This window comes from Melozone crissalis, unplaced genomic scaffold, assembly GCF_028551555.1.
Source record: "Melozone crissalis strain CALT ecotype California unplaced genomic scaffold, PUWL_Pcris_2 ptg000018l_1, whole genome shotgun sequence".
Taxonomy (NCBI): Eukaryota; Metazoa; Chordata; class Aves; order Passeriformes; family Passerellidae; genus Melozone; species Melozone crissalis.
The window spans coordinates 1,778,322-1,803,762 of record NW_026535796.1 but is presented as its reverse complement, the minus strand read 5'-3'; the positions used below and the strand labels follow the sequence as shown (position 1 = coordinate 1,803,762).

The 25,441-nt window shown below is 48.9% G+C and overlaps 1 protein-coding gene across 1 annotated transcript in view; it reads left to right on the top strand.

Annotated features, from left to right (window-relative positions):
- The window catches only part of ABTB2 (ankyrin repeat and BTB domain containing 2), a 111,400-nt gene extending 92,890 nt beyond the window's left edge, over positions 1-18,510 (top strand). Inside the window, exons 4-17 of the mRNA XM_054275414.1 lie at positions 1,929-2,081; positions 3,720-3,885; positions 6,905-6,994; positions 7,437-7,538; positions 8,932-9,028; positions 9,687-9,822; positions 10,859-11,085; positions 11,769-11,947; positions 12,322-12,427; positions 12,571-12,673; positions 13,122-13,212; positions 14,897-14,965; positions 15,365-15,478; positions 16,758-18,510. Of these exons, the coding sequence (XP_054131389.1) occupies positions 1,929-2,081; positions 3,720-3,885; positions 6,905-6,994; positions 7,437-7,538; positions 8,932-9,028; positions 9,687-9,822; positions 10,859-11,085; positions 11,769-11,947; positions 12,322-12,427; positions 12,571-12,673; positions 13,122-13,212; positions 14,897-14,965; positions 15,365-15,478; positions 16,758-16,955 (1,831 nt within the window). The 3' untranslated portion in view covers positions 16,956-18,510. The remainder of the gene's footprint in view (positions 1-1,928; positions 2,082-3,719; positions 3,886-6,904; positions 6,995-7,436; positions 7,539-8,931; positions 9,029-9,686; positions 9,823-10,858; positions 11,086-11,768; positions 11,948-12,321; positions 12,428-12,570; positions 12,674-13,121; positions 13,213-14,896; positions 14,966-15,364; positions 15,479-16,757) is intronic.
- Positions 18,511-25,441: the final 6,931 nt, after the last annotated feature.

Sequence of the window (25,441 nt, the reverse complement as noted above, 5' to 3'; positions counted from 1 at the left end):
CCAGGCCTTGAGTCAGTCACCAGAGTTTGGTCAGGGTTCCTGCCCAGCAGTGTTCCCACCACAGGAGTGTCAGGGAAGCTGGGATGTGGCCTAAAGCTTTGTTTACCACAAAAGGTGCCAGATGGAATCTCTTGTAAGATGAGCTTTTCCAGTGCTCCTGAGCGTCCCCAGTCTAAATATAATTTAATTCTGTATTTAGTTTTGATGCTTTTGGCCTCCCTGGCCCACCTCTCTGCCCTCACCACCTCTGTGGAACTTTGAATTCCATGCTAGAGGCTCTGCAGAGTACATAGAAAAGATAAATAATTATTTTGGCTCCTCTCTTAAGTACCTGCATTCAAAAAGTGTGAATGGCTCTTTTCCAGGCCGGATAAGAGTTGAAATTCTCTGGAGCAGAGAATTTGCTTAAAGGCATCTCCCAAATGCCTGTGGACAATTCCTGCTCTTCCCTTGGGGAAGTCCATCAGCTCTGAATTGGATGAGCTGGAATGATTCATCCCATCCCTTTCAGAAAGGCTTGGAAAGGATGAGCTGCTGGGTGATTTTCAAAGTGGTGATTGCAGCAATATCAGCAACCCTGATATTCTGATTCTTTGACAGAAAAGTGAACTGGTAACAGGAGAAAGTCAATGTCCTGTTAGAAGCACCCTGGCCCTGGGCAATCCAGGATCCGGTGCTTAAAACACCTCTGGTTTTGTAGAAGCTGTTTCACAACTCAGAAGAAAAGGAAGGGAAGGAGAAGAGTGAAAAATAGTGGGTGTGTGTGTAGAGTGATAGCGGCAGCGTTTCAGGGTGCACCTTGCAACTGGGAAAATGAGAACAGCAGATATTTTTACAGAGTGGAGTTATTCCAGCCTGAAGGGTGTTCAAAGTCGTGATAAAGGGAGCTGTGCTTGTAAATCCCATTATGAATAAATGGTTTCTAACGGGATTGGTGCAGCTCCCTCTTCCTGCCCTCACACATGTACACAGGCACAGCTTTGAAAAATGCCTTTCATGACTTCAACTGCTTTCATTAATGCCCAAATCAGTTCATATTCCCTCATACATATATTTTTCTCTCTGAACTTTGTAGAGGAATTGATCCTTTCTCCCCTCAGTTCATTTCTTTTGAATGGTTAAATGGCACAGGTTTTTGGTTTGGTTTTTTTTTCCCTTTTTCCACAGCGTTAATGAAGTCGTTTCTGGGAATGGGAGAGGTGTTTTCATTACAGCCGGCACTTCCAAGCCTTCCACTGGGGTGGCAGGTATCCTTGGGGAAAAATCAAGCAAAATAGATCAGTCTGGCTGTATATTGAGAGAGTGGATGAGATGTGTTGTGTATTAGAGTATTATGGTAACTATACATTAATGTGTGATCTCAGTGCTGTGTTCATTCTTACAGCAGGAGTAAGGGGAGCTAATCACGAGCTGGTGCTGCTGTTATTACCTTATTTATATTCCTTTATTGCCTTGCAGCCCTTCATGTTGAGTAAAACCTCATTGTTCCACCAGTTCTGTGGTCTGGAGACTCAGGGGAGCAAAGCTGAGGGTCAGGTGGGCATAACTGAGCTCTGCATAAGAAAGGCAAAATGCAAAAAGCCGTGGGGATGGCGGTAATGTGAAGATTAATGGAGGCAGGACTGAATTTATCAAGGTTTGAAGTTGCAAACAGTCAAGGATATTTGTAGTGTTCCTAGTGGAGGAGTGTAAAAATAATAATAAATAATAAATAATCCTGTGCCTATGGATTATTTAGAATAACAGACGCAGCTTTTACATAAACTCTTCGGGTGACCGAGGCTGAGCGGCCGTGACCTTCCAGTCCAGTTTCCTTCCTCAGGCGGGATTTATCCATGCCAGGCTCCCCCTTGCACACCCAGGAACCCACAAAGTGCCCTGCAGCCCCAGCCCTTGTTCCCTAATGGATTTCTGCCCTCCCTCCACAGCCCCTTCATGCTGCTGCCGCCGCTGATGGAGTGGATGCGCGTGGCCATCACCTACGCCGAGCACCGCCGCAGCCTCACCGTGGACAGCGACGACATCAGGCAGACGGCCAGGCTGCTCCTGCCGGGGCTGGACTGCGAGCCACGCCAGCTCAAGTACGTGGGCTCAGCTTTGGGGAGCTCCTCTGGTCCTTGGAGCTTCTTAAAACTTTCCTCTAGTGGTTTTGGCTCGCCAAGTTGAGATTTTCTGGCCGATGTACCAATTCATGGGGTGGGTTCGGTGCTGGCCAATCACCAGCACAAAAATGGACAATATTAAACAACAAAACCTCTTGCTGCTCCAAAAGAGGTGACAAATTCAGAAAGTCCCCTCTGTGGGCTGTAGCTCAGCTCACTTAGTCTCTTATCAGTCCCTCCAGTGCTGGAAATGCCGCAGCCCGGGCCACAGGTGGGAGCTGCCAGTGCTCAGGCACAGAATATTCCTAGCTGGAACAGAATATTCCTAGCTGGAAGGGACCCACAAGGATCATCAAGTTCAACTCTTAAGAATTAGCACCATGCTGTAACCATGGAGCTAATCTCAGGGTCACACTTTCACTACATTTCCCACAAGTCAAATCTCTCTGTGCTGCACAAGCGATACATGTTTAACTTTCTGGTACTTCCAGAGATAAAGGAGCTTTGGCCAAACTCTGCAGCTGGGGCTGAAGGATTTTTTTGTCTTTCTGAAAGTTAAATATGAAATGCAACTATTTGGGTTCAGGGTTTTTCTGTGCCTCAGACTTAATTACAAAATTATTCTTTGCTTTATAAGATAGCTTGAATGAAAGATCTAAACCAGCAAAAAAAAGAAAAGTTAATTCCAGATTGCATTTTTTGATCCTTTAAAGCAGTTATTTTGTATCCAGCATGTTCAGGGGGAAAGAAGGTCTTGAAACAGGTTTGTTTGTTTAATTGTTTATTTATTTATTTATTTATTCCTGACTTGCTGTGGGATAGGAACAATGTGCAAAGGCAAGTTCCATATCTTCAAAAACCTTTGTTTTTCTGAAGTTCACTAGATTTCAAGTGGAGTCATTTTATTTCACTTTTTTTTTTACATAATTCTTCTTTTTTTCTTTCTTCTGACTATTGTATAAAGTAATTACATATTATTCTGGGTAACACTGTAAATTGTGATACCAGTTAGAACAAGATTATGGTAGGATTTTATGAGAGATTCATCCTGAATCTTCTGTGAGGTGATGAGTGGCCTGTTCCTCTGGCAGGCTGTCTAGGCTCTCCAGAGGAGGATGGCTGTGCTGAAAGCATCTCATTTATCAGAGGAACTTGGCAGGCTGATATCTCACTCACTGAGACGTTGCTCAAGAGCCTGTGCTGGAAACCAGGAGGGTACTGTGGAAGGCATTCACCCCAAAATAACATCAAAGGGCTGAGCTCCCAGTGCCAGCCTCCAGCTGGGAAGTGATCCTTCAGTGAAGGAGACACACTTCCAGGTCTGGAATTCAGAAGAGCCTGAGCAGACAGCCAGAGGATTTACAGTAATCCCTGGGCTCCTTCCAGATGACATAAAAGTTGTCCTGATAGTCATCTAAAGGATAAGGATTTAGTGGATCCTCATAGAAATGTTAAAACATTTCCTTCAAGTGAGTTGCTGGAAAAGTGTTGATGGTGTTCTCTGCCTAACTTTAATACTTTAAAAAATTTTTGATATTTTTTGCCCAGAAAAGACTAAGGATCCATACATTTTTTTATGCTATGGGCACCATCCAGGAATTCTTTTGTCTTTCACAGACCTGAATGCTGCTTCAGCTCCTTCAGGAGACTGGATGCTAAAGCTGCTACTGAGAAATTCCAGCAGGACCTGGGCTTCCGCATGCTGAACTGCGGGAGGACGGATCTGATCAACCAGGCCATCGATGCACTGGGCCCCGACGGGGTGAACACCATGGATGATCAGGTGCAGAACAAACCCTCACCACCCCAAAACCCCCTGCATCAGCAGTTCCCTCCTTCCTTTCCACGTGGCAAATCAATACCAGGTCGTGTTTGTTGCCTCTCCAAGGGTTTTCTAATTCTAGCTCGTGGGTTAGGCTGAAAATGCATCCCTTAAAACACAGAAAAATACGTCCCCACCCCACTCTCATGCCACCCCTCCAAAAAAAAACCCCATTAGAGCTTGGAGTGGATTGTTTATCAGCTGGAATGTCTGTTCTTCTTTGGATGGGCTGTCTCAGGCACTGATGGCAGGCAGGTTAACACAGGGGCAGTGAATGGAAAGTCTGATACGTGCTGAGAGGATGTCAAAGCAAAGTGGTTTCTTTTCCAGTGACACTCTCCTCTGGCTCAACAGCCCAGATCCCGGCTGGGTTAGTGAGGAGTGACCAAAAGGTGTTTTTGTCTCATGGCTTTCAGGCTCAGAGCAGTTTGGAATACAAGACACAGCGCTGAGGGCCCCACCCCAGTGGCCTGGTGTCAGTCAGTGTTAGATTTGCTCATAGTCCATCATGCTGATGTGTCTGTTTATCCATTTTTAACTGTTCCCTGCTCAGCTACTCTGAACCACAGGGATTTGATAGTCCTGGGAGTCTCTGGCTGCTTCTGCTCATGCTGTCAGTCCCATCAAGCAACAGCAGAGTCTGTCCTCTGGGATATCATTCAATGCATGGAATTAGCTTTTAATTTAAAAAAAGGGGGAAAAAGCCACCTCTCCTAAATAAACACTCGTTACAGCTGTCACAGCGAGGAGAATGAGCTGTCACATCTCTGGAACAAGAGGATATTGAGCAGTGGGAAGGGCTTGTGTTCAGGTAGAGAGGTTTTCTCACTGCTGGCATTTTACTGCAGTAACATTTCAGACCCAGCTCTGAACCTGGCACATCTTCCAAAGCACTTCCCACCATCCAGCAGTTTTAAGGGAAGTGTGAATGTATACACAAATAGCAGAAGCTGCTCCTGGACATATCTGGGTGTGTAGTTGCCTTATTTACAAATCCAGTACCAGGAGCTTTGTGGTCCCTGGGGTGGGTATCTCATCATAGATATTCACTTCAGTAAAGTGACTGAGGTCACAGATTTATATTATAAAGGTTTCCCACTTCCTCTTTATATTTTTTAAAATAAGCTTTTGCAGTTCCTGTAGCCCAGAGGCCACTCAATCTCTCAAATATTATTTTGTGATTTGCATTGTGAGCCACTGTGCCCCAACACCTCAGACACTGGTGCCAGGACTGTCACTTCTTGCTGCAGGATGTCCTGTACCTCTCACACAGCCAGCAAACTGGGAGCTGTCTGGCTTTTGTCAGCACAGAGGCTCCTGTGTGCAGCTCCTTGGGAAGTCTGAGGAGTTTCTGCTGTCACTCACTGATGTCTCATCCTGTGGGTGGGATCCTCTTGCCGGCCCTGCTGTGAGAGGGGCAGCTCTGTGTCTTTGGCCCTCAGAGAATGTTTTGGCACCAACAAAAAGGGCAGGACGGACCCCCTCTGGAGACATTGTTTCTTGGAAATTCTCCACTTGACTCTGGAGAAACTCAGCTTTGTGTGCAAGCAAGTGCCTGCATGGCACTGCCCACCCCAGGCAGAGTTAAATCCAAATTCTGAGAAGGAGCTCTGCCATAGCTGGAACAGGAAGCCAAAGCTGGACTTTGCCACCAGCTTGGTTTGCTCCTTTTGGAAAAGAGTAAGACAAAGCCAGATGCCCAACCTTGGGAAATCTGACTTGGGTATGATAGAGCTGCTGGATAATTTAATACAAAGGTTTTAGATCCAGGCTGAGATTTTGACTACTCCCAGAGTGTGAGCATGCCCAGGATGTTCAGACCCACTTGCCCATCTGTGTACATGGAAATCTGTGGAAAAGAACTCAGAACATGCCCTCAGAAACGTGAGTTTGGAGCAGGACCCTGTATTCAGTTCTGATGGGGACCAAGCACTCTGGTTTCAGGGGATTGGAGATGTTTAGGAGAACAATCTCTTCTTCCCTTTGCAAGGAACAAGCAGGAAGTGCAAAACTAACATTAAAATTTTAAAGAAGGACAATGTAAGAGCCCTGACTGGGGTTTGTGCCTGCAGACCTGCATTTTGAATTCTCAGTTTATTTGTCTACAATGAGTGTGGAGCCTCCCAAGCCCTACAAAAGCCAGAATATCTCACCCAGAAATATCCTCACCAGTGGAAGTGCCCCAAAGCAGGAAGCTGGGAGTTGTGGCTGCTTTGAAAAGACACCTTTACAGAGTCAAGAGCAGAATTCCTGTGTGAGAGATGTAATTCCATTTTACAGTGCAGCTCCATTAAGGATGAAGCTCTGTTATTGCACACTGAGCTGTGGAGATGCTGCCTGTAAAAAATTCCAATGCCTGCAATAATTAAGGGAAGGGGGCAGGAAAGCTGTGGGATGTGAGCAGGAATGGATTTTACCAGGCCATTTCCTTTCTGTCCTTGGCTACTTCAGGAATGAGCTCTATAAGTAAGGCTCATTTTTCTCATAATTCATCTCGGAGCTGTCATGGTTTGCTGGTTAAGTACAGGGAGGGAGATTTATGGGATTGAAATGCTGAAATATTGAGGCAAATAGGATTTTAGCAATGGGGAGAAGTTGCCAAATAAATTCATCGTCTGTATTTTTGTGTTGCTTTCTGCCTTCAGTTCATTTGGCTACAAATGAGCCAAGAAATGGCATTTCTTTGTTGGCAGCCTTGGGAAAGCTGGAGAGTTGTGGACAATACAGGGCTAGGATTTTCAGTGATCCTTTTTGTGTTCTTTCACCCTTGTCCAGTGATGTTTTGTCCAGGTCATTTTCCAGTATCAGTTGTGCCCACTCTGCATAGAAATCAGAAATGCTTTATAAATACATGTATGCTGTCCCTACACACACTTTGTAGGCTAAGATTCAAACTGGCTGTGTCCATGACAGTGTCACTGTTGGTAGGGATAGAAAGATAACTTTGTTTTTGTTTTTATTTTTTGTTTCCTTTCTGAAGGGTATGACCCCCCTCATGTACGCCTGTGCTGCTGGAGATGAAGCCATGGTCCAAATGCTTATAGATGCTGGAGCAAATTTAGATATACCAGTGAGTAACCCTCTGCCCATAATTATCCAGCTGTAAACTAACAGGAGTTCTGAAATCTCTCCTAGCAACTGAAGGCTTCAGTCCTGGAAGTTTCAAGCAAGCATTTCTCCCAGAAACTGTCACTTCAGGGATTTGGGAAGGGGGAGAAAATCTTCCAAACCTCTTGGAAGGGAGCACTCAGTGGCTCCAGTTAGGCTTGGCATTGGCAAGTCTAATGGGCAGGGGACGGGGAGGGAAGGAGCTGCCACAGGGAGAAACCAGGGAGCCCATTAAAAGTCCCAGGGGATGGGGCAGTGTGATGGTGGTCACAGTGTTCTCTAAGTGGCCCAAATCCCCATTCCCTAGGTCTGTCACTCACAGAGGAAGAGGCTGGTTCTGTAGAAGGCAGGGGAGGAAGGCAGGCGGGCTGCAGTGTGTAATGAGTGCTGCTTCCCTGCTCCAGGTGCCCAGTGGCTCTCCACGATACCCCTCGGTGCATCCCGACAGCCGGCACTGGACTGCGCTCACCTTCGCCGTGCTGCACGGCCACATCTCCGTGGTACAGGTAAGATTCCAGCCAGGAATCCTTCCAGCAGGCACAGGGCACTGGAATTCAGCCCTGGGAGGCCTTGCTCCCAGCCTTCCTGAGCCTCCTAAACACCAGTGAAAAAACTGCCTGCTGTTTAAAACAAGGAGAATGAAAATTGGTGACATAATTCCTAGTAAGGCTTTGATAACAAAGCACAGCGTGTTTCTGTATTTTTCTTTGGTTTCAGTGTTGCTCCAAAGCTCACTGCTCCCAAAACAATGCTGCACAATCACTTCTTTAGTTTTAAATAAACTAGTGCTTCACCTGGAGTGGGTGCAGGTTGGCTGTTTGATCAGGAGCTTTATGACAGTAGATATTAATTGGTTTATAAATTTACATGCAAAAATCCAGGGTGTGCTGATGTCTGCTCTAATGGCAGCAAATCATCTGTAACTTCCTTCATAATCCTTGAGAATTGCACAAGCAAGACTTAAGCTGTTGTGGGATTTAAGCCTGTGGCATCCTCCCTGCTCCCTTTTCTGTGGAATTATCACAGGGAGCAACAGGATGGGGTGGAGCCCAAGAAATGCTACCCAGAATTCCAGGGGAATGAAAAACTGATCACAGCAGACAATCAATTGCTGTTGAATTTAATTTATCTTCTGCTCAAAGGGAAGGAATAAAATTTAAAAAAAAATGTAAGTAAATGGAGGCTGCACACACTCATCTTTTGTTTGTGTACATTTGTGCATAATTATAAAGATTAGATTCCACCTGGCAAACTGCCCAGGCAGCCTTTGGTATTCCAGAGGTTGGACAGCCTTAATTTATGTGTGAGATATGAGTTTGATTCTCCCAGGAGATGAAGCCAAGTGAATCAAAGCTCCTGTTGTGTACTGCAGTGCCCACAATCGTGGAAGCATGGAATATCCTAATGGATACGCACACACAGGGCTGATACTCCCTGCCAGCCCTGCTCTGGTTTTTCCAGAGCCTTCTGCCAGCCCCACCTGGCCATAAAACATCCCCATCACCCTGGCACCTTCTCCCCTTCACCTGGAGGGAGCTCTTTCCCTCACAGCAGCTCAGTGAAAGCAGGTTCTGTGTGACAGTTCCTGCAGCTGCCAGGCCTCCCTACACAGGCTCCAGAGCTATGACCAGCCTGGTAATTCCCTGGGGGAACCATGCTTCCTGTGCACAGCATGGAGCTAGGATGGACTTCCTGCTCTGATTGCAGAGCCCTTTGGGGTTGGAGATTCCAATTGCACAGCCACGACCATAAAGGAGATTAAAAAAGGAGGAGATGCTCTCCAGATGGGCCCTCCTCACTCTGAACCCACTGGTTCTCCTTTCTAACACCCACCCCTGGCTGCTTGGTCCTTCTGAACTGCTCTTTTCCCAACTCCCTGTCTTTCCTGTGCCCTTGCAGCTGCTCCTGGATGCTGGTGCCCACGTGGAGGGCTCTGCTGTGAACACTGGGGAGGACAACTACGCTGAGACCCCCCTCCAGCTGGCCTCAGCTGCAGGTGAGCTCCCTGTGGCCTCAGCACTCTCCATCTCTTCCTGCCACCAGCCTGATGGGCCTCAAGTATCTGTTTTATCTGTTTTCTAACTTGTCCCACTCTTGACTCCTCCCCAGAGCCCCCACAGCAGAGCTGATGGCACCAACTCCTTCACTCAGCACTGTCAAGGAACATAAACTGTCTATTCTGGGCATGTCTGTGGGCCTAAGCAACACCCAGATGTGAAAAATTAACAAGTTTCCATTCAGCCTGGGGAAAAATAACTGTTATATAAAGAAATTTGGTTTATTAGTTTGTTAAATGCTGGTAAAAATTCTGCATTTCTTGTAGCGGGCTGTCAGGAGTTGAACATTCTCAGAACGAGTCTGTGCTGGCCTTGTTTGTCAACACTTCTCACCTCAAAATGGTTTTAGTTTTTTTTCCTTTTGTTTCTTTCTCTGTTATCTTTGTGCTTTTATGAAGAGGAGTGGCTGGCTTGCTCTGTTCCAAGCTTTATGGAAGGGATAAAAAAGGCCTCTTCCTCTCCCAGTGACACCCAGTGCTGGATGTTCTGCCACCACTCCCTACTCCCTCTAATGGGAACGGAGCCAGGGAGTCCTGCCTGTGGCTAGCCCTGCTTCCACAGAGGGACCATGCTGATGTTCCTGTCCTTTTTCCCTAGGGAATTATGAGCTGGTCAGCCTGCTGCTCAGCAGGGGCGCTGATCCACTGCTGAGCATGCTGGAAGTCAACGGGATGTCATCGTCACTCCACGAGGACATGAACTGCTTCAGCCACTCAGCAGCACACGGCCACAGGTAGTGCTCTGCTCCTGATTGCAACAGGCCCTTTTTGCACTCTGGGTGTTGCTGTGTGTCCTGTGGGACTTTGTGACCCAAACCCCTGCCTGTGCAGTTCAGCAGATGGGGTTAAGACTCTCCTGACAACAAAGAACAAAGATCTTTGTTTGCTGTTTCTTGTCCTTACACTTGCTGGTCTGGCTCTGCAGCACTGAGAGTGAGCTGGTTTTAAGCCCCACATCAGCAGACCAAGTCCCACCTAAGGTGGGACTCTCATCGTGGCACTCTAATCTCATAAGTTATGAGATCAGGGTTGTGAGATCCTGGTTCATGTTCTGAGATGGAATCTAATCAGGTTGAGGTGGCAAGAATAACTTACAGCAGAGCCTGGGTGTCTGCATCTCTGGTTTTTGGGTGGCCATCCAAGAGGTGAATCATTAAACCAGCCAGCCTGGGCTCTCCAACCCTGTTTTCAAGGTGGTTGTTCAGAAATAAGACATTACTTGCAAGCTTCTCTGTGTTCCCAGAAAAAACATTAATGAGATCCAAGGCTTGTTCTGCCATAGGATAGGATGGGGTGATCCTAAAGCTGGGTCCTTAAATAATCCGGATTTAGCCCCAGGGAGCGGTGTGGGTGCAGGGAGAGCAGTGGCTGGTGGCAGTGCAGCAGCACAGGGAGTGCTGGGTGGCCCTGCTGGGCTGGGGAATGTCTGAAGCAGCTGTCCCCAGCTGGCTCAGGGACACCCGTGATGCAAACTCCCCAAACAAGACACAAACAGAAAAGTCTGTTTCTTGCAACTGCCGTGTGAAATTCCAAACAAACCCCCCATGTGAGGAGTACAGGCCATGTTTCTGCCCTTGCTGAGGGGCACCAGTTTCTAGGATGTGGGGTAGGGAAGGACAAGTGGTTTCCATGCAGCTCCACAGTGCCAGCTGTCTTTGGGAAGGAAATTATTGTTTACTGAGCCGGATCCCTAATCCCAAATCCCCGTGGTCCTGTGTGAGTTGTTGAAATTTCCTTTGTCAGTAAGTGAAACCTCTCGTCCCTGCTCAGGAACGTCCTGCGCAAGCTCCTGAGCCAGCCGCAGCAGGCCAAGGGGGATGTGCTGTCCCTGGAGGAGATCCTGGCCGAGGGGGTGGAGAGCGACACCTCGAGCCAGGGCAGCTCCAGCGAGGGGCAGGTGCGGCTGTGCAAGACGCGCATGAAGGCGCTGCAGGAGGCCATGTACTACAGCGCCGAGCACGGCTACGTGGACATCACCATGGAGCTCAGGGCCCTGGGTGAGCCCTCCTTCTCTGCACTGGGCACATAAGGCATAGAAACCTTCCTTTCTGCCCCTCTCACTTAGAAGAGCAACAACTGCAAAGCTGTCTAATCTAAATTTTAAAAGTGTTTAAGGCTCCTCATAAGTGGGTTTTTTTCAAATTCCTGCTGCTCTGGGATGTCCCTCACCCTTGGCTGGATCCTCTGTTCACACGTATCAAAAGGAAGGGGCATCTCTCCCTGTCAGATACTTAAACCTAAAATTCACTCTATCAATGGTTTAAGGTGAAGGAACTAAACTAATCTCAAGGTAGGAGAGAGAAAAGCTTTGAAACTTGTGTGTAACTGGGAGAAAAGACCTCACAACACAGTTGTGTGGCATTATGTATCCTTATAACTTCAGTTCAAATTTGTCTTGTGGTTCTGACTAACCATGAAGCTCAGAACAAAACAGAGAGTCTCTGATCCTTAAAAATCAGCAGAAATTTCCAATTTATGATCCTGGTGCCAATCCTTTGCCACTTAACCTGTCAGTGACCCAGTTCAGTCACCTTTAATATCAAGATAAAAATCTATCTGCTGTTAGGATGTAGGTAGAGCTACTTCAGTGCTGCCAAGCGGTAGTAATAGGAGCAGGATAACCTCCTCACAGGCACTTCAGGAAATCATTTTTCACTGTCCCTTTTTCCTGTGGCTGCAGGAGTGCCCTGGAAGCTCCACGTGTGGATCGAGTCCCTGAGGACAACCTTCTCCCAGTCCCGCTACTCCGTGGTGCAGACCCTGCTGAGGGAGTTTGTCACCATCAAGGAGGAGGACTACAACGAGGAGCTGGTCACTGAGGGGCTGCAGCTCATGTTTGACATCCTCAAAACCAGCAAAGTAAGCCAGAGTTTTATAACTGCCAGAGCTGAGTGTTCTGGGGTTTCATTGTTGCTGTGCACAACAGGAAAAAGGGAATGGCTGGGCAAAGTGCCTTGGAGTTATGGCATGGAAATGGCCCTGGAAGCATTTATCTAAATTCATAAATAGCCCCCAGACAGTCCTCAAACATACACCTGGGGCAAGCTCTGCAGCTCTTTATACCTCCATAACTCCACAGATATTGTAATTCTGCCTTAATTTAAAGCTTGTCCCTCTGTGGGGAGGTAACTCCTGTAGGGTGCAGTTTGCTGCAAGCCCCAGGTGAGCCCTTACAGCACATTTGGAACCTGCTAAATGATGAATTGCTGATCCCTGTTCCATCCTCCTCCCAGAATGATTCCATCAACCAGCAGCTGGCATCCATCTTCACCCACTGCTATGGCAGCAGCCCCATTCCCAGCATTCCTGAGATCCGGAAGACTCTGCCAGCTCGGCTGGGTAAGGTGCTCACCTCAGCAGTGAGCTTCTTTTGGTTGCTGCTGGAGTGGGGTTTTTTTTATTTGTTTGTTTGGATTTATTTTCTGAAAAGCATACACTGTATAAAAAAAAGTCACCTTTTTGTTTGTTGCTTTACCCAACAGATCCTCACTTTCTGAACAATAAAGAAATGTCTGATGTAACTTTCTTAGTGGAAGGAAAGCTCTTTTATGCACACAAAGTCCTGCTGGTTACTGCATCTAACAGGTGAGTCACTAACCATAATGAATCCATAATGAATAATGAATCCAGCCATGATTATCCCTGAAATCATGTGTGGTAGATGGAGTATACATATCAAGCCATTCCCTGCCTTCCCATTCCTTCTCCCAGAGTTTGCAGGGAGAGCTGCACTTGCTCCAGTTTTCACACTGGCCTGGTGCACTTGCAGTTTGCAGTTTCTTTCTCTGTTCTTGGCATAAAAACAGGGTTTGCCACCTATCACAGGGTGGGATTAGATCAGACCCAGCCAATTTACAGTTTTAAATTGTCCCTGAACTAATCATCATTAAATTAAAGAAAATGTTTCAATTTTCAGCTTGCAAAGAACAAGGAGGGATCTTTGTTTTGCCCTTGCTGTTTGTGATGAGTGTGTGGCACACTAATACAGTTAAATCAAATCTTCTCAATTAAATCTGTTTAAAACCATTCCCAGGTTCAAGACACTAATGACCAATAAAACAGAGCACGACGGCCACGGCAGCAAGACTGTAGAAATCAGCGATATGAAATACAACATTTTCAAGGTATGGGACTTAATCCAACTCTTTCTTTATTCTTTTTCATCTTTTTCTTTCCTCAACTACTTGAAGGTAAGACAAACCCAAGTAGTAATATCATAAGTAGATAATAAGTAATACCATAATTAGGTAATATTACAAGTGGAAATGGAGTACCTTTCAACAGATCTGAATTTAAGGAGTTTTCTGAAATACCCTTTTTCCAAAGTTCCAGCCTTAAAACAGACTCTTCCAGTCTATATTCTTATTGTCTTCCTAGGCAGCTGACTCCTCCATAAAGTAGGAGAAACTAGTCTTCTACTGAAAAGTAGTTTTATACTTTTAACACACCATTTTCATTTTTTTTATACTTTTTTATACTTTTATACTTTTAACATACCATTTCACACTTTTTACAACATCATTTTTATGCTTTGCTAAGCAAAAAGCAAAATGTAACTTATTTACAGCAGGTGCATTGCTAGGCTTCATATTATTTCAAATCAGATGGTAAGAAATCAATGGTGTCCCTGTCAAGAAAGGCTCAGAACTGAGAATTGTGCTTTGCTTTTATGACATTTCCGTATTTAGTGGAGGAACAGGGAGATGTGAAGTGCAGAATAGGTCATGTAACTGTTTCACTAAAGGGTTGAGGCTTTTTTTTTCTCTTTTTATAAGCAAACAAACCTGGTCTGTTGGTCAGCAGTGCTGTTATCTCACTAGAGGGAAATAAGTTGACCATGAGAACATCTTTGTTCTGCTTATAAGGGGCTGTACAAGTTTTGTGTTGGACAGGTGACATCCAAATTTTGCAGCTTCAAGCCACAATAGAGAAGAAAATGTAACTGGGTATTGAAATAAGCTTCCTTAACAGCATTTGTACATCAAAAGGTTTCTAAAGATAAACTTGTGCTTCAGTGGAGGGAGAGAGACAAATCAGAAAGAATTGAAACAGTGCAGTATTTGACAATTTGATGGTAAATACAGTCAGAGGGGTTAAGGAGAGGCAGGCTCAGGTAGGGTGGAGGATGCTGAACCACCAGAGATGTGGGTCCTGCTCAGGGCTCTGCATGTAACTCTGTTAAACAAATAAGGCAATCTCACAAGGACCAGCTCAGTTTTGTTCCCAGCCCTGTTAGGAATGGCAAGCAGAGCTTGCAAGCCCCACACAGCACCCAGGACATTTCTGTGATCCAACAGCAGATCCATTCCCTCCCCTGACACTGCCTGGGCTGGGGGTGGCACATGCAGATCAAAGAGCAGGAGCTGCCTCTTGCTCTCCCTGCAGACAATTAATGCCTTTTCCTCCGGGCCTGGAGCAGGGCTGGAAGCTGATTAGAAGCCCAGCAGGGAGGTGAGTGGCTGGGAGGTCCCCGGGATGCTCACGCTGGGCTCGCTGGCAGCTCCGCGCGTGACCGGCCTGCCTGGCTTCAGCAGCCCAGATCCCAGACAAGGACAGTGGTGTTGCTCAGAGACACGCTGTCACCGTCAGCCCAAAGTCCCCAGCAGGGCCCTTTTCAGGGCCCAAGAGAAAAAAGGACCATTAGAAAGCAGCAGATTTGCTACGCCAGGGAGTGAGAAAAAAGCCACCAGCGGAGGTGAGAGCCGGCACAGGACACGATTCCCGTCTGCTCAGGAAGGGGAGCACAGCCATCAACAGCCCCTTGTGACTGCCCTGATAACTTCATGCCTGGCCTTCTTCCCATTCCAGATGCTGATGCAGTATTTATACTATGGAGGGACAGAATCCATGGAAATTCCCACCACTGATATCTTAGAGGTGAGAGAGCTTTTTCTTCCAAGTCTTGCCAAGTGCGCTGGGGCATAAAACGGAGTTGAAAGGCAAAATCCAGGAGCTAACAGCAGGCTCCCATTCAGTCCAGGAGCATATTTAACGTTTGGAAATGAGCTTTAGAGTTTCAAAACATCGCTGCTTGGTGTTTCTGTGTCATGCTGACAGAAAGGAGAGCAAATATGCTTGTGGGAGGAGCTTTGCTAAGAGGGGAAATGTGTCAGTCTGTCACTTCAGCATGGAGCAGCCTTTTTGCTGTTTGATGAGGACTTGGCCATTAAAACAGCGAGTCAGAGACTCTTCAGAGAGGAAATCATCCGTCCTGTTTGCCTTCCCCAGGCCTTTCAAGCCTCATGATCTCAAATAGCCTCTCTCTTGTCCCCATAGCTGCTGTCAGCTGCCAGCCTGTTCCAGCTGGACGGCCTCCAGAGACACTGTGAAATCCTCTGTGCCCAGACCATCAGCATGGACAACTCTGTCAACATCTATAAATATGCAAAGGTAGATCCAACCCCCCTGGTTTGAGAACCCCAGTGAGCAGCCTGTGTGCTGCTGCTGGTAACTAAAAACCCCAGGTGGGCACCCTCCCTGCAGGAAATTCCTCCCACCCACAACACGAGGGAGATGATTCCCAGCTCCAGGCTGGAAAGTCCTGCACAGCCCCGGTGTGTTTTCTTGTCTGGAGCAATCATGGATGAAATGGATGGGGGGATCCCTGCAGAGTAGGGGAAAGCTGTCTTAACAGGCTGATACAGCAACATCAGCAAATCCTGAGGGATTCAAATCCTGGGAGCAGCAGGGGCAATTGATCACACCACAGCAACTACAGAGTGAACCTTTTCCTGGCACCCCTGCTGCTAGAAAATATTCTTTTCAGCTCCAAAAGGAACATAAAGTCTGTTGTGTGACAGATACACACCTCTGTAGCAAATAACATAAATCAGAAATGCTCTGCTCTTCCTGGAATTTTGCAGGATCAGATCCTTTAAAGACAAGGAGAAAACTGCACAGAGGGCTGATAATGATTTTTTTCCCACTGTGTGTGTATTGTCCCACTGATGCTTTTCAATTTTTTTTCACATTGGGCTGGTTTCTTTCAGACCTAAAATTTAACAGTGTGCAGTGGTAAAAAGGGGAAACAGCATTCCCTACTGGCCATTATGTACTTTTCCTTAAGTTATTATTTGCACAGAATTCCCAGGAAGAGGCTGTGTGTGTACAGAGTTTCTTAGTATTGAATTTGAGTTTCGTTGTTCTTGTTACTGATCCTGAAGCAAAAGGAGCCAGGTCCCAGGCAGAAATCACCTCGTGCTGGTTCAGGAGTGCAGCATCCCTGTTCTCCTCTGTTCAGCCCCTCCCTGATGGGCTGAGGCTCCTGTCCTGTGACCCGTGTCCTGATTGCCCCGAGCCCTGCTCACCATCTGCCAGCACAGCAGCGTTGTTGTGTGCTGTGGCTCAGCCAAACAGGTACCTTGGCCACCTCATCAGCCAGCTGCTCTGCTGCAGGAAGGGAAGGGAAGGGGCTGGAGTGCAGGCCAGCAGCTCTGCCAACAGCAGGCCAGCAGGGGAAGGAATTAAAAAAGCCTGGCTGCCCCCCTGCAAAAAGCACCAGGAGGAATGATCAGACAAAGTCCTGCCTTCAGTACTTTTCCACTGTTACTCCTGTCTTTTAATTTTCCAAGAGACAAAAAGGAGAAGAGCATTAGGAATGAGAGGCTCAGGGATGTCATTTAGGTCTGTGATGTACAGAAGGGGTTAATAATGCTGCTGTCTTCCTCAGATTCACAATGCACCAGAACTGGCCTCTTTCTGCGAGGGCTTCTTCCTCAAGCACATGAGCTCCCTGCTGGAGCAGGACTCGTTCAAGCAGCTCATCTACAGCAGGAACAGCAAAGTGCAGGGCCTGGACCCTCTGAGGGACCTGCAGGCAGCCCTGGCCGGGCGCCTGCACTCGGTGTACGTCACCTCCAGGGTGTGAGGCAGCCCCGGTCCCACTGGCAAACCGCGCTGCTCTGGGGCTGGCTGCCCCCTGCACCTTCCTGAGAGTGCCCTGGAGCCTGAACGGGCACCCCCTGTGCCCAGGGAGGGAGCTGCCTTTCTGTGCTGCTGCTGCTGCCACAGGAACAACACTGTCACACAACCACACTGCCACGGCCCAGACACCAGCTGGGCTGCAGGGGAGAGCCCCAACCGCGGCCAGGGGCGCTGCCCTTTCCACGAGCACGGCGCCGGGCCGTGGAGAAAGAGGCAATTGAGCTAAGCCCAGCACTAATACATGGGCTTAGGTTCATCCACACAGATGTTTTCCCTGTAAAAAGGCTGCCTAGAAGGAGTTTCCTGATCCTAAAGCCCATCCCACGAGCCATCTGTCTGCACACAAATACTTCCCCTCAGTAGTACCAGCGTCTGTGCATCGCTACAGACCGACAGAAACTTCCCCAAAACTTTTGCACCTTGAGAGAGAGGTTTTGTATGTTCAAAGCTGAGTAGAAACTAATACTAACACTGAAATTACTCACTCTTTAAGCCTAATATGAGGAGCTGAGCTGGGGCAGGGAGGGGAGGGGAGAGTTGGGGGTTTGAGTGTTTTGAAATACAGTTTCACTGTGCCAGTTGTTAATCTGGATCTGTTTTGAGGAGAAAGAAAAAGACTGTCTACCCTTTTGCTGTCAAGGTCTGATAGTGTCAGTCAGTCACTTTCTTCACCTTAAAATCCTGTTTCTGAACATTGCCTGTGAGACCTGACCTCACAAAAGACACTTTGTAGAAGGCTCAGGTGTAGCAGGAGCTGGCAATAGGCTGAAACACTGCCCAGTTGCAATAAAAGCAATAAAAGCCTCCCCTGACCTCCAAAGAACATCCAGCCCAGTGGTTTGCTCTCTCTCTGGAGCTGGCTGGGATTAAGGAAAGACCTCTAGCTATTCCCACTGAGCTGGGCTAAGCACCCTCCAAAAATCATTTGCCAGGACGCTTCTATTTGTTGTAGATGGGTGAACAAGAGGAAACCAAATTTTAAGTGGAGAACTATTTATTCCTTATTAGAAATTCAACAATTTATTCCCATTGTATCTAAACACAGTGGAAGGAGGAGGCTCAGCTGGGCCCAGGCTCCAAAGCCCAGCACAGACACAGTTTAGATAAAGGGAAGGAGAAGGAACCACCAGCATCTCCCAGCAAATCCATCAAAATCTGACATGGCCTTGTTCCTAAAGGATTTACACAGAGGCAAATTGCATGCATGGATAAGGATTTTTAGTCAGCTGACAGGTTGATCAGGGCACACTCCCTTTGTGTTTTAGGTACACATCTGCTGAACATCACCAGCTCCAATAACCCTATTTATTACAGAAAGCCATACAGGAGGGTCAAAATTATCACTGAGAAATGCCACAGAAGGCTTTATTTTGGAAAGTATTTTCAAGTAGCTGCTCCAGCTATCTGTACAAATATGTAGGTCCTCTTTTGTTGCTGTAATATTACAATGCTTTGTTTAATTGTACATTAATGTTGTCATTTATGTAAATGTACCGGGATTTTATTAACAAGGTAATTTTAAAATACACAGGTGCTGTTATTTGTTCTGTTCCTCTAACAGTAGGAAAAAAAAAGATTTAAAGACACTTATGTGGAAAAGGCTGTTGCAATTGAAGCATCTTAAACTGGTTTTGGTGTACATAAATTTAATTTTAGGGATACAGAGGCATTCATTTCCCCTTCTTAGGCTCAGACATTTTTGTGAAGTTAAAAAGTTTAACTTGCATTTTTCCCTAGCTGGAATAAGATTACCTGCTTTCCACCAGAAAGCAGCAAATGTAGTGTCCAAGAAACCCCTAATTCCAGGATTCTTCTCTGCAGCAGGAAAAACAGTGAGGGTTAAAGTAACTCTTAAGTCAGAGGTATTAAAAAAATAAACAGGTGATCCTTCCATGTCACCTCAGATCCCAAAGGCCAGAAGGGCTCTGCTTGGTGCTCTCTGGGAGGATTGATGGAGCACAGGACTCATCCAAGAGGTAAGGAGTATAAAAGCTTAAGAGCAAGAATTTGACCCAGAAGTATCCTTTTTTTTTTTTTCTCCTTATTTGGAAACCTGCCAGCATAAACAGGGACTGGTTCTCAAGAATCATGGAATACAAACACCTCAGATTCCCTTTGGAGTGCTTTAATGAGTAGGCTAAACAGTAATTCCTTGTGAAACCAGTTGTACACTGCCTGTATTTTATAGAGTGCTGCCCGGGGAGCCTGAGAAAGTACCAGAGCAGCTTGCCCAGCTTTGGGGAAGCACAGAACTGGCCACAATGACATCATTCCAGGGAGCAGAGGAAATAAACATCTGCCTGAACAGGCTCGATGACTTCCAGCCTGAAATAAAGCCCTTTTTGCTCTCTAATAAGGCTTTGCACAGCAGGCAGGCCCTGGCTAATGCAGCAGCACCACTCACAGGCCCTTTGCCCTCACCAAATGCTGCCCAGGCAGGCAGCCCCTGCTTCCTGCACCTGCCACAGGCACAGCCAGGGGTCACACGCGGGGAGGCAGGACACTCCCCAGGGAATGCGGCAGCAGGCTGCTGTCACACTGCTTGTGGCACAGGACAGGGCTCCAGAGCTGGACCTGCCTCCCCAAAGGGCAGGACTGGAGCCTGAGGGATCCATTAATCCACAGAATGGTGCACTTGGCGTTATTTGCTCAAGAAAAAGAAGGGCACAAAAAAGGTATCTTGTGATAAAATCACAGCAGAGCAAGGAAAAAGGAGTGACACAACCCAGAGCTGGAGTCATCTCAGTGCTGTTCCTATTCCTGTTGTTCCAGGCACAGGATTCACCTGCTGATCCTTTCTCCATGCTTAGCTCAGGCAGGAGAAGGGTTCCCGTGTCCCTCTCTCCATCCACAGCCCTGGCTCCCACACAAAGCCCTGCCCACACACCAGGGCCCTCACCTGCGATTCCCAGGTGAGCAGGCAAACAGAAACCCAGGTCTGCAAGTTAAAAACTCCCAAGGGAATATCGCCAGGGCCAGAATATCACCAGGAAAGGACACACACCTTCCTCCTGCTCCTTACCCAGTGCTTCCCACCCAGCTCCCTTCTCCCTCACGCTGCTCTGGGGTGCCAGACCTGTCCTGGCAGCGCTTCCAGCTGGCAGCAGCCTCAGTTTCCCTGGGATGCCAGACCTGTCCTGGCAGCGCTTCCAGCTGGCAGCAGCCTCAGTTTCCCTGGGATGCCAGACCTGTCCTGGCAGCGCTTCCAGCTGGCAGCAGCCTCAGTTTCCCTGGTTCTGCTCCCTCCCAGGACAAGGCTGGGTTCAGCTGGCTCCAGCTGTCAGAAGAGCTCAGGGCTCTCCGAGCAGGGCCGTGATTCCAGTGACAAGTAGGTCACATCTCGCCGCCACCTGCAGGGAGCTGCTCAGCCAGACGTGGCTGCCACATTTGCCTGCAATGAGCCACGGGACCCCGTCACTGTGGGGAAATTGTGGGAGAGGAGGGAGAGATCCTGCTGCAGTGGTCAGGAATGGGCAGACAGCGGCCTGGAGGGTGTGGAGCAGGCCGGGACTGAGGCACCCGGGTGCTGGGATGTGCACAGACCTGTCCTGTCCTGTCCCCGCGCTGGGACAGGCTCACAGGCTGAGCTGGCTTAGGCCGGGATTAAAGGCACGCTCTGCAATTAGAGGCACACCCGGCTCCTTCCGGCATTCCCAGCCCCATCTGCGCAGGGTTTGGAGAGAGGGAATGCTGAGAGTGTTCAACCCTAGTGTCCAAGCCATCTCTCTGCTTGTCATTCCTTGGAATAACAAAAAAATCCTTTTCCTAGTGCATCAGGATGTTTCCATCCCTTTTTGAGGAGGGAAATACACCTAGAAACTGTAGGATCATAAGGATTTCCAGGAAAGCAAAACAAGCATGGAGATGAGGGAGTAAGCTTCCAATTTAAAAATTATTTCATGGACATAGGAATGATTCTTGTATGTTTTACAACTCCCCTTTTTATTCCTGGAATAATTTTAGATTTTATTTTCCTTTAACAAATCATCTAAATTTGAGAGGAAACAACACAAAATGAATGCAGGGAGAGATGCTGGAATCATCCTGGAATGTTTTGGGTGGGAAGCCTCATCTCTGAGCCTGTCCTGGGCTGGCTCCTGTCCTTCAGCCACTCGCTGCAGGTGGACATGGAAGTGATGGAGATGTGCAGGGAATGCTGCTTGGTTTTCCCTGCCTCTGGCAGTCTGGCCATTCAAAAGACTAACTCACTTCTTCCAGCAGGAAAACATTTAAACAAGATGTGCCAAAAAGAATTGGAACTTCTGCACAATGAAATCTGCAAGAATCCAACTTCAAATCCCCCTGGATTGTCACCGGTCCAACTTCCATGGACTGGTCACCGTGGCCAGGATTGTCCAATCCTGCTGGAAATGCACTGGATCAGGATGTCATTTTCATTTTATGCTGGTGAAAACCCTCTGGGTGACCCCCAGTCACTGGAAGGACCAGACTGGGCTCCCAGGGCACTAATTCCAGGGGTTCTGTTTTTGGGAATAGCACAGGAGCCGTTCCCTTGTCCAGAGGAGCAGCAAGTGTTTCCCTGGCTGGGACAAGGGAGGAAACACGCTGGGTCAGTGGAGAGGGGCATCCATGGGGGTGGGAGGCTCCCGCTGCCGTTCCTATCTCCCTGCGGGCACGGAGACCTGATCCCGGACCAGGACAGGGCGATGCTCCCAGCGCATCAGACGGGCCGGGCCTGCTCAGGTGCGCGGGGCGGGACCGGGGGATTCAAACCCCGGAGCCGCCCCGGCCTCCTGGGCTCGTTCAGCGCTCGGTGCGGGGGCAGCGGCCGGGCCGGGCTCCTCCGGAGGGGCCCAGGTGAGGAACGGGGGCCTGGGGGTCCCATCCTGTACCCCCTCTACCCCTCCTTCCTCCTGTCCTTATTCCCTTTTCCTGCCCCCCTTCTCCCTCCCCTCCTCATTCCCCCCTATCCCCCCTTCCTCTTTCCCCCGGGGCGCCGCACAATAAAGCCCAGAGGGCCGGAGCGGCGCCCCTGCTGTCCCTGGAGCCCCCACACGGGGCCGGACCCGCTCGGCGGGACCCCCCATTGCAGTGCAATGCACGGCCCGACAGCGCCGGGGTTCCGGCTGTCCCTACAGCACACTGGGGGGCCCCGGGGGGGGTTGGGGCAAGTCCTGCTAGTCCGAGCTCAGAAATAAAACCCGAGGTTTTTCCTGAAACCAAACTCAGGAGCGCCGTGGCGGAGCCCGGGGAGCGGCGGGGCCGGGCTCGGAGGTGAGCGGGGAACGGGAGATTGGTGTCCCGGTGCAGGGATCGCTGTCCCGGTGCGGGGATCGCTGCCCCGTCCCGGGACACGGAGCGGGACAGCGGCAGCAGCAGCGGGAGCTGCGGGCAGGGGACACCGGAGCTGCCTCGGCCGAGCGGGGCCCAGGGCGGATTCTGTAGGGGCCAACATGAACATTTTGGAGTGAAATCTGAATTAATGTGCAGGGGCCAGAACGCACAGTTTGGGGTAAGGATGAGGTGGTCGGTGCTCTCCGGAGGGACCAGCTAGGGCTGGCTCTGTGTTGCTGTGAATAATTTGCTTTATGGAACGAGACACCGGGGACTGCCGCCGGAATCCAGGGCTGGAGCCGGGAAGGAAACCTGGTGTGACCGCGGGAAGGGGAGCGGGGGTCAGGCGGGGCCTCGTCGGTCACTGGAGCCGCCGCCGTGAAAGCGACGTGTAAGGACGAATAGATTGTAGGGTTACCGATAACGATACATAACGGAGCTATGGAACGATCCTTCAATGACATATAAATAAAACTCCCCCATCGTCATCCTTGTCCCAGCCCCGCTGTGTTTTCAGGATCCTGGGGGAAGAGCCGGGCTCCGGACAAGGCTCCTGGGCACAGCGAGGAATCCTTGGGGTCCTGTGCGGGGCCAGGATTTGTCTCGATGCTCCCCGCGGGTCCCTTTTGGCTCAGGAACGCCGCGATCCTGAGCCCTGGAGGGTGGCACAGGGGATCGGGGGGTTCTGCCCGCGGCGTTCGCGGCCCCGCCGGCTCCGGGCGGGTCAGAGGCGCGGCCGCCCCGGGAGCGCCCGGTGCTGCCGCCCCGTGGGCAGCGCCGGAACTGCAGCCCGGGACGGCGCCGCACCGCGGGAGCCGCGGGGAGCGACATCCCTGGGAATGCCGGGGCACCCTGGGAATGCCGAGGCACCCCGGGAATGCTGGGGCATCCCTGGGAATGCTGGGGCACCCCGGGAATGCTGGGGCACCCCGGGAATGCTGAGACATCCCGGGAATGCTGGGGGTCCCCGAGAGTGCCGGGGCGTCCCTGGGAATGCTGAGGCATCCTTTGGAATGCTGGGGCATCCCGGCAATGACGGGGCATCTCTGGGAACGCTGGGGCACCCCGGGGATTCTGAGACATTCCGGGAATGCTGGGGCACTCCTGGGAACCCTGAGGTGTTCCAGGGAATGCTGAGGCATCCCTTTCCCGGGGCACTGGGCCACACATCCCTGATGTGGTGCAGAAAAAGGAAAGTCCTGGGTTAGTGGGAGAATGTTTCTGGAATGGAACTGGGAAAGGTGCTGATCATCCCATGGAATCTGGCGCTGCTTTGGCTTGGGAGCACGGGATCATTGATGCTCTCTGGTCTGATTGCACAGCCAAGAACATCCCAAAGGGCCTCCTCACCCTCATGGACAGCAGGAATGTCTTCCATGGCTCCTGTTTGGGAATGGCAGTGGCTGTTGGGAGCTCTGGCAGGAGCACCTGGAGACCAGGTGAGAGCAGCAATGGGATCATTCCAGCTGCTGCTGGAGGTGGTTTTCTCTATTTAGGTTGTTCCTCTGATTGATCCTTTCACAGGAATTTTCTTGGATGTATTTGAGAGTAATTCCAAGAATTTGGAAATAGTTGAAAAACAGAGGGGAAAAGCTGTGAAGCTGATCCATTTCTAGTAATTCCAAACTTCTCCCACAACACCATTCTGTGTTTGGATCCAGCACAGGAGTGGGATCTTTGTCTTGTGCTGAAGAGGCAATGGGTAGAACCTCGAGTAACAGACAGGATAGAAGTTGTGTGGGAACTGCTGCTCCAGCTGGATCCCTACAAATCCATCAGGCCCGATGGGATTCATCCAAGAATCCTCAAAGAGCTGCTGATGTCAAAAACCTCTCTCAATTTTTTTGAGCAGTCTTGGGAATCTGGAGAGGTTCTAGCTGACTGGAAGCTTGTCTGGGTTTGAAAAGACAGATGTCTGTTAAGGAAGGCAGGAGCTTCTTGTGAAATGGAAAATGTAAACTTCTGTCATAATTACTATGATTTTGAAACTAAGAGGTTCTCAGGCAAAGCTATGGGAATAGGAATAACAGTTCTTTACTAGGAAAATTAAAATACAAATGCAATAGTACAAATAAACAAAAAAACCCCACTGACAGAGTCAGTATAGAACCTGACACTGTTGGTCAGGATGTTGAAAGCAGTCTGAGTAGATGGTGTTTGCAGTCTTCTTGGAGAGATAGATGTGGTTTTGTTGAGGTAATGATCTTGTGGAAAGGTGTAGTTTTCTTCTGACAGTCCAGTGGTAGTGTAGATGGGCTTGGTTTTCTTCTGGGAATTTAGTGGAGAAGAAAGCTGTTTTTCTGGGAATCTAGTGGGAAAAGGTTTTTCTCTGTTGTTTTAAATTTTAAATTATATGTAGGTAGGAATGTTTGGTTCCTCCCTCTGGGTGGACTCTCACAATGGGATGATGTAATTTTTCATTATTTATGTAGTGACACTCACTCACCATTAAAAGTAGATATCTTTTGGAGGGAGGATTGGTTGTGGAAGAGATAAAGGTTTAAGCTGGGTATTAGAAAAATGCTCCTCACCCAGAGGCTGGTTGGACTGACTCCCCAGACCAGAGGTCACAGCACCAAATCTGACAGAGCTCAACAAACATTTAAACAATGCCCTCGGGTACATGGTGTGACTTTGGGGGATGGGTTTGTGCAGGGCTGAGAGCTGGACTTGGTGATTCTTGTGGATCCCTTCCAACTCAGGATATTCTGTGATTCTCCTGGATTCTTGCAGCCAAACTTCATAGAATCCTGGAATGGTTTGGGTTGGAAAGGACCTTAAAGCTCATCTTGTTCCACTCCCCAGCCACCTTCCACTAGACCAGATCCCTCCACCCTGACCTTGAACACAAGGGATGGGACAGGTGAGCTGTGGTTTGAGTCTAAGGAATTTGGAATGGATAGAAAGGTGGTTCATCATCTCTGGTGACTGGAACTGCTGATGGATACCAGCTCCCATGGGACTGTGCCCCACCAGTGAGATTCCCCTCAGCTCACTGGTGTGGTAAGGCTGAACACAGCATTTGTAGAGCTGAAAATCTTTGGAATGCTCAAAAATTTGACACAACAGATGGGGTTTTGTGCTGGGGTTGCTCTGGGGAGTCCCCAAAGCCCTGTGGCTAACTCAAGGTGAGAT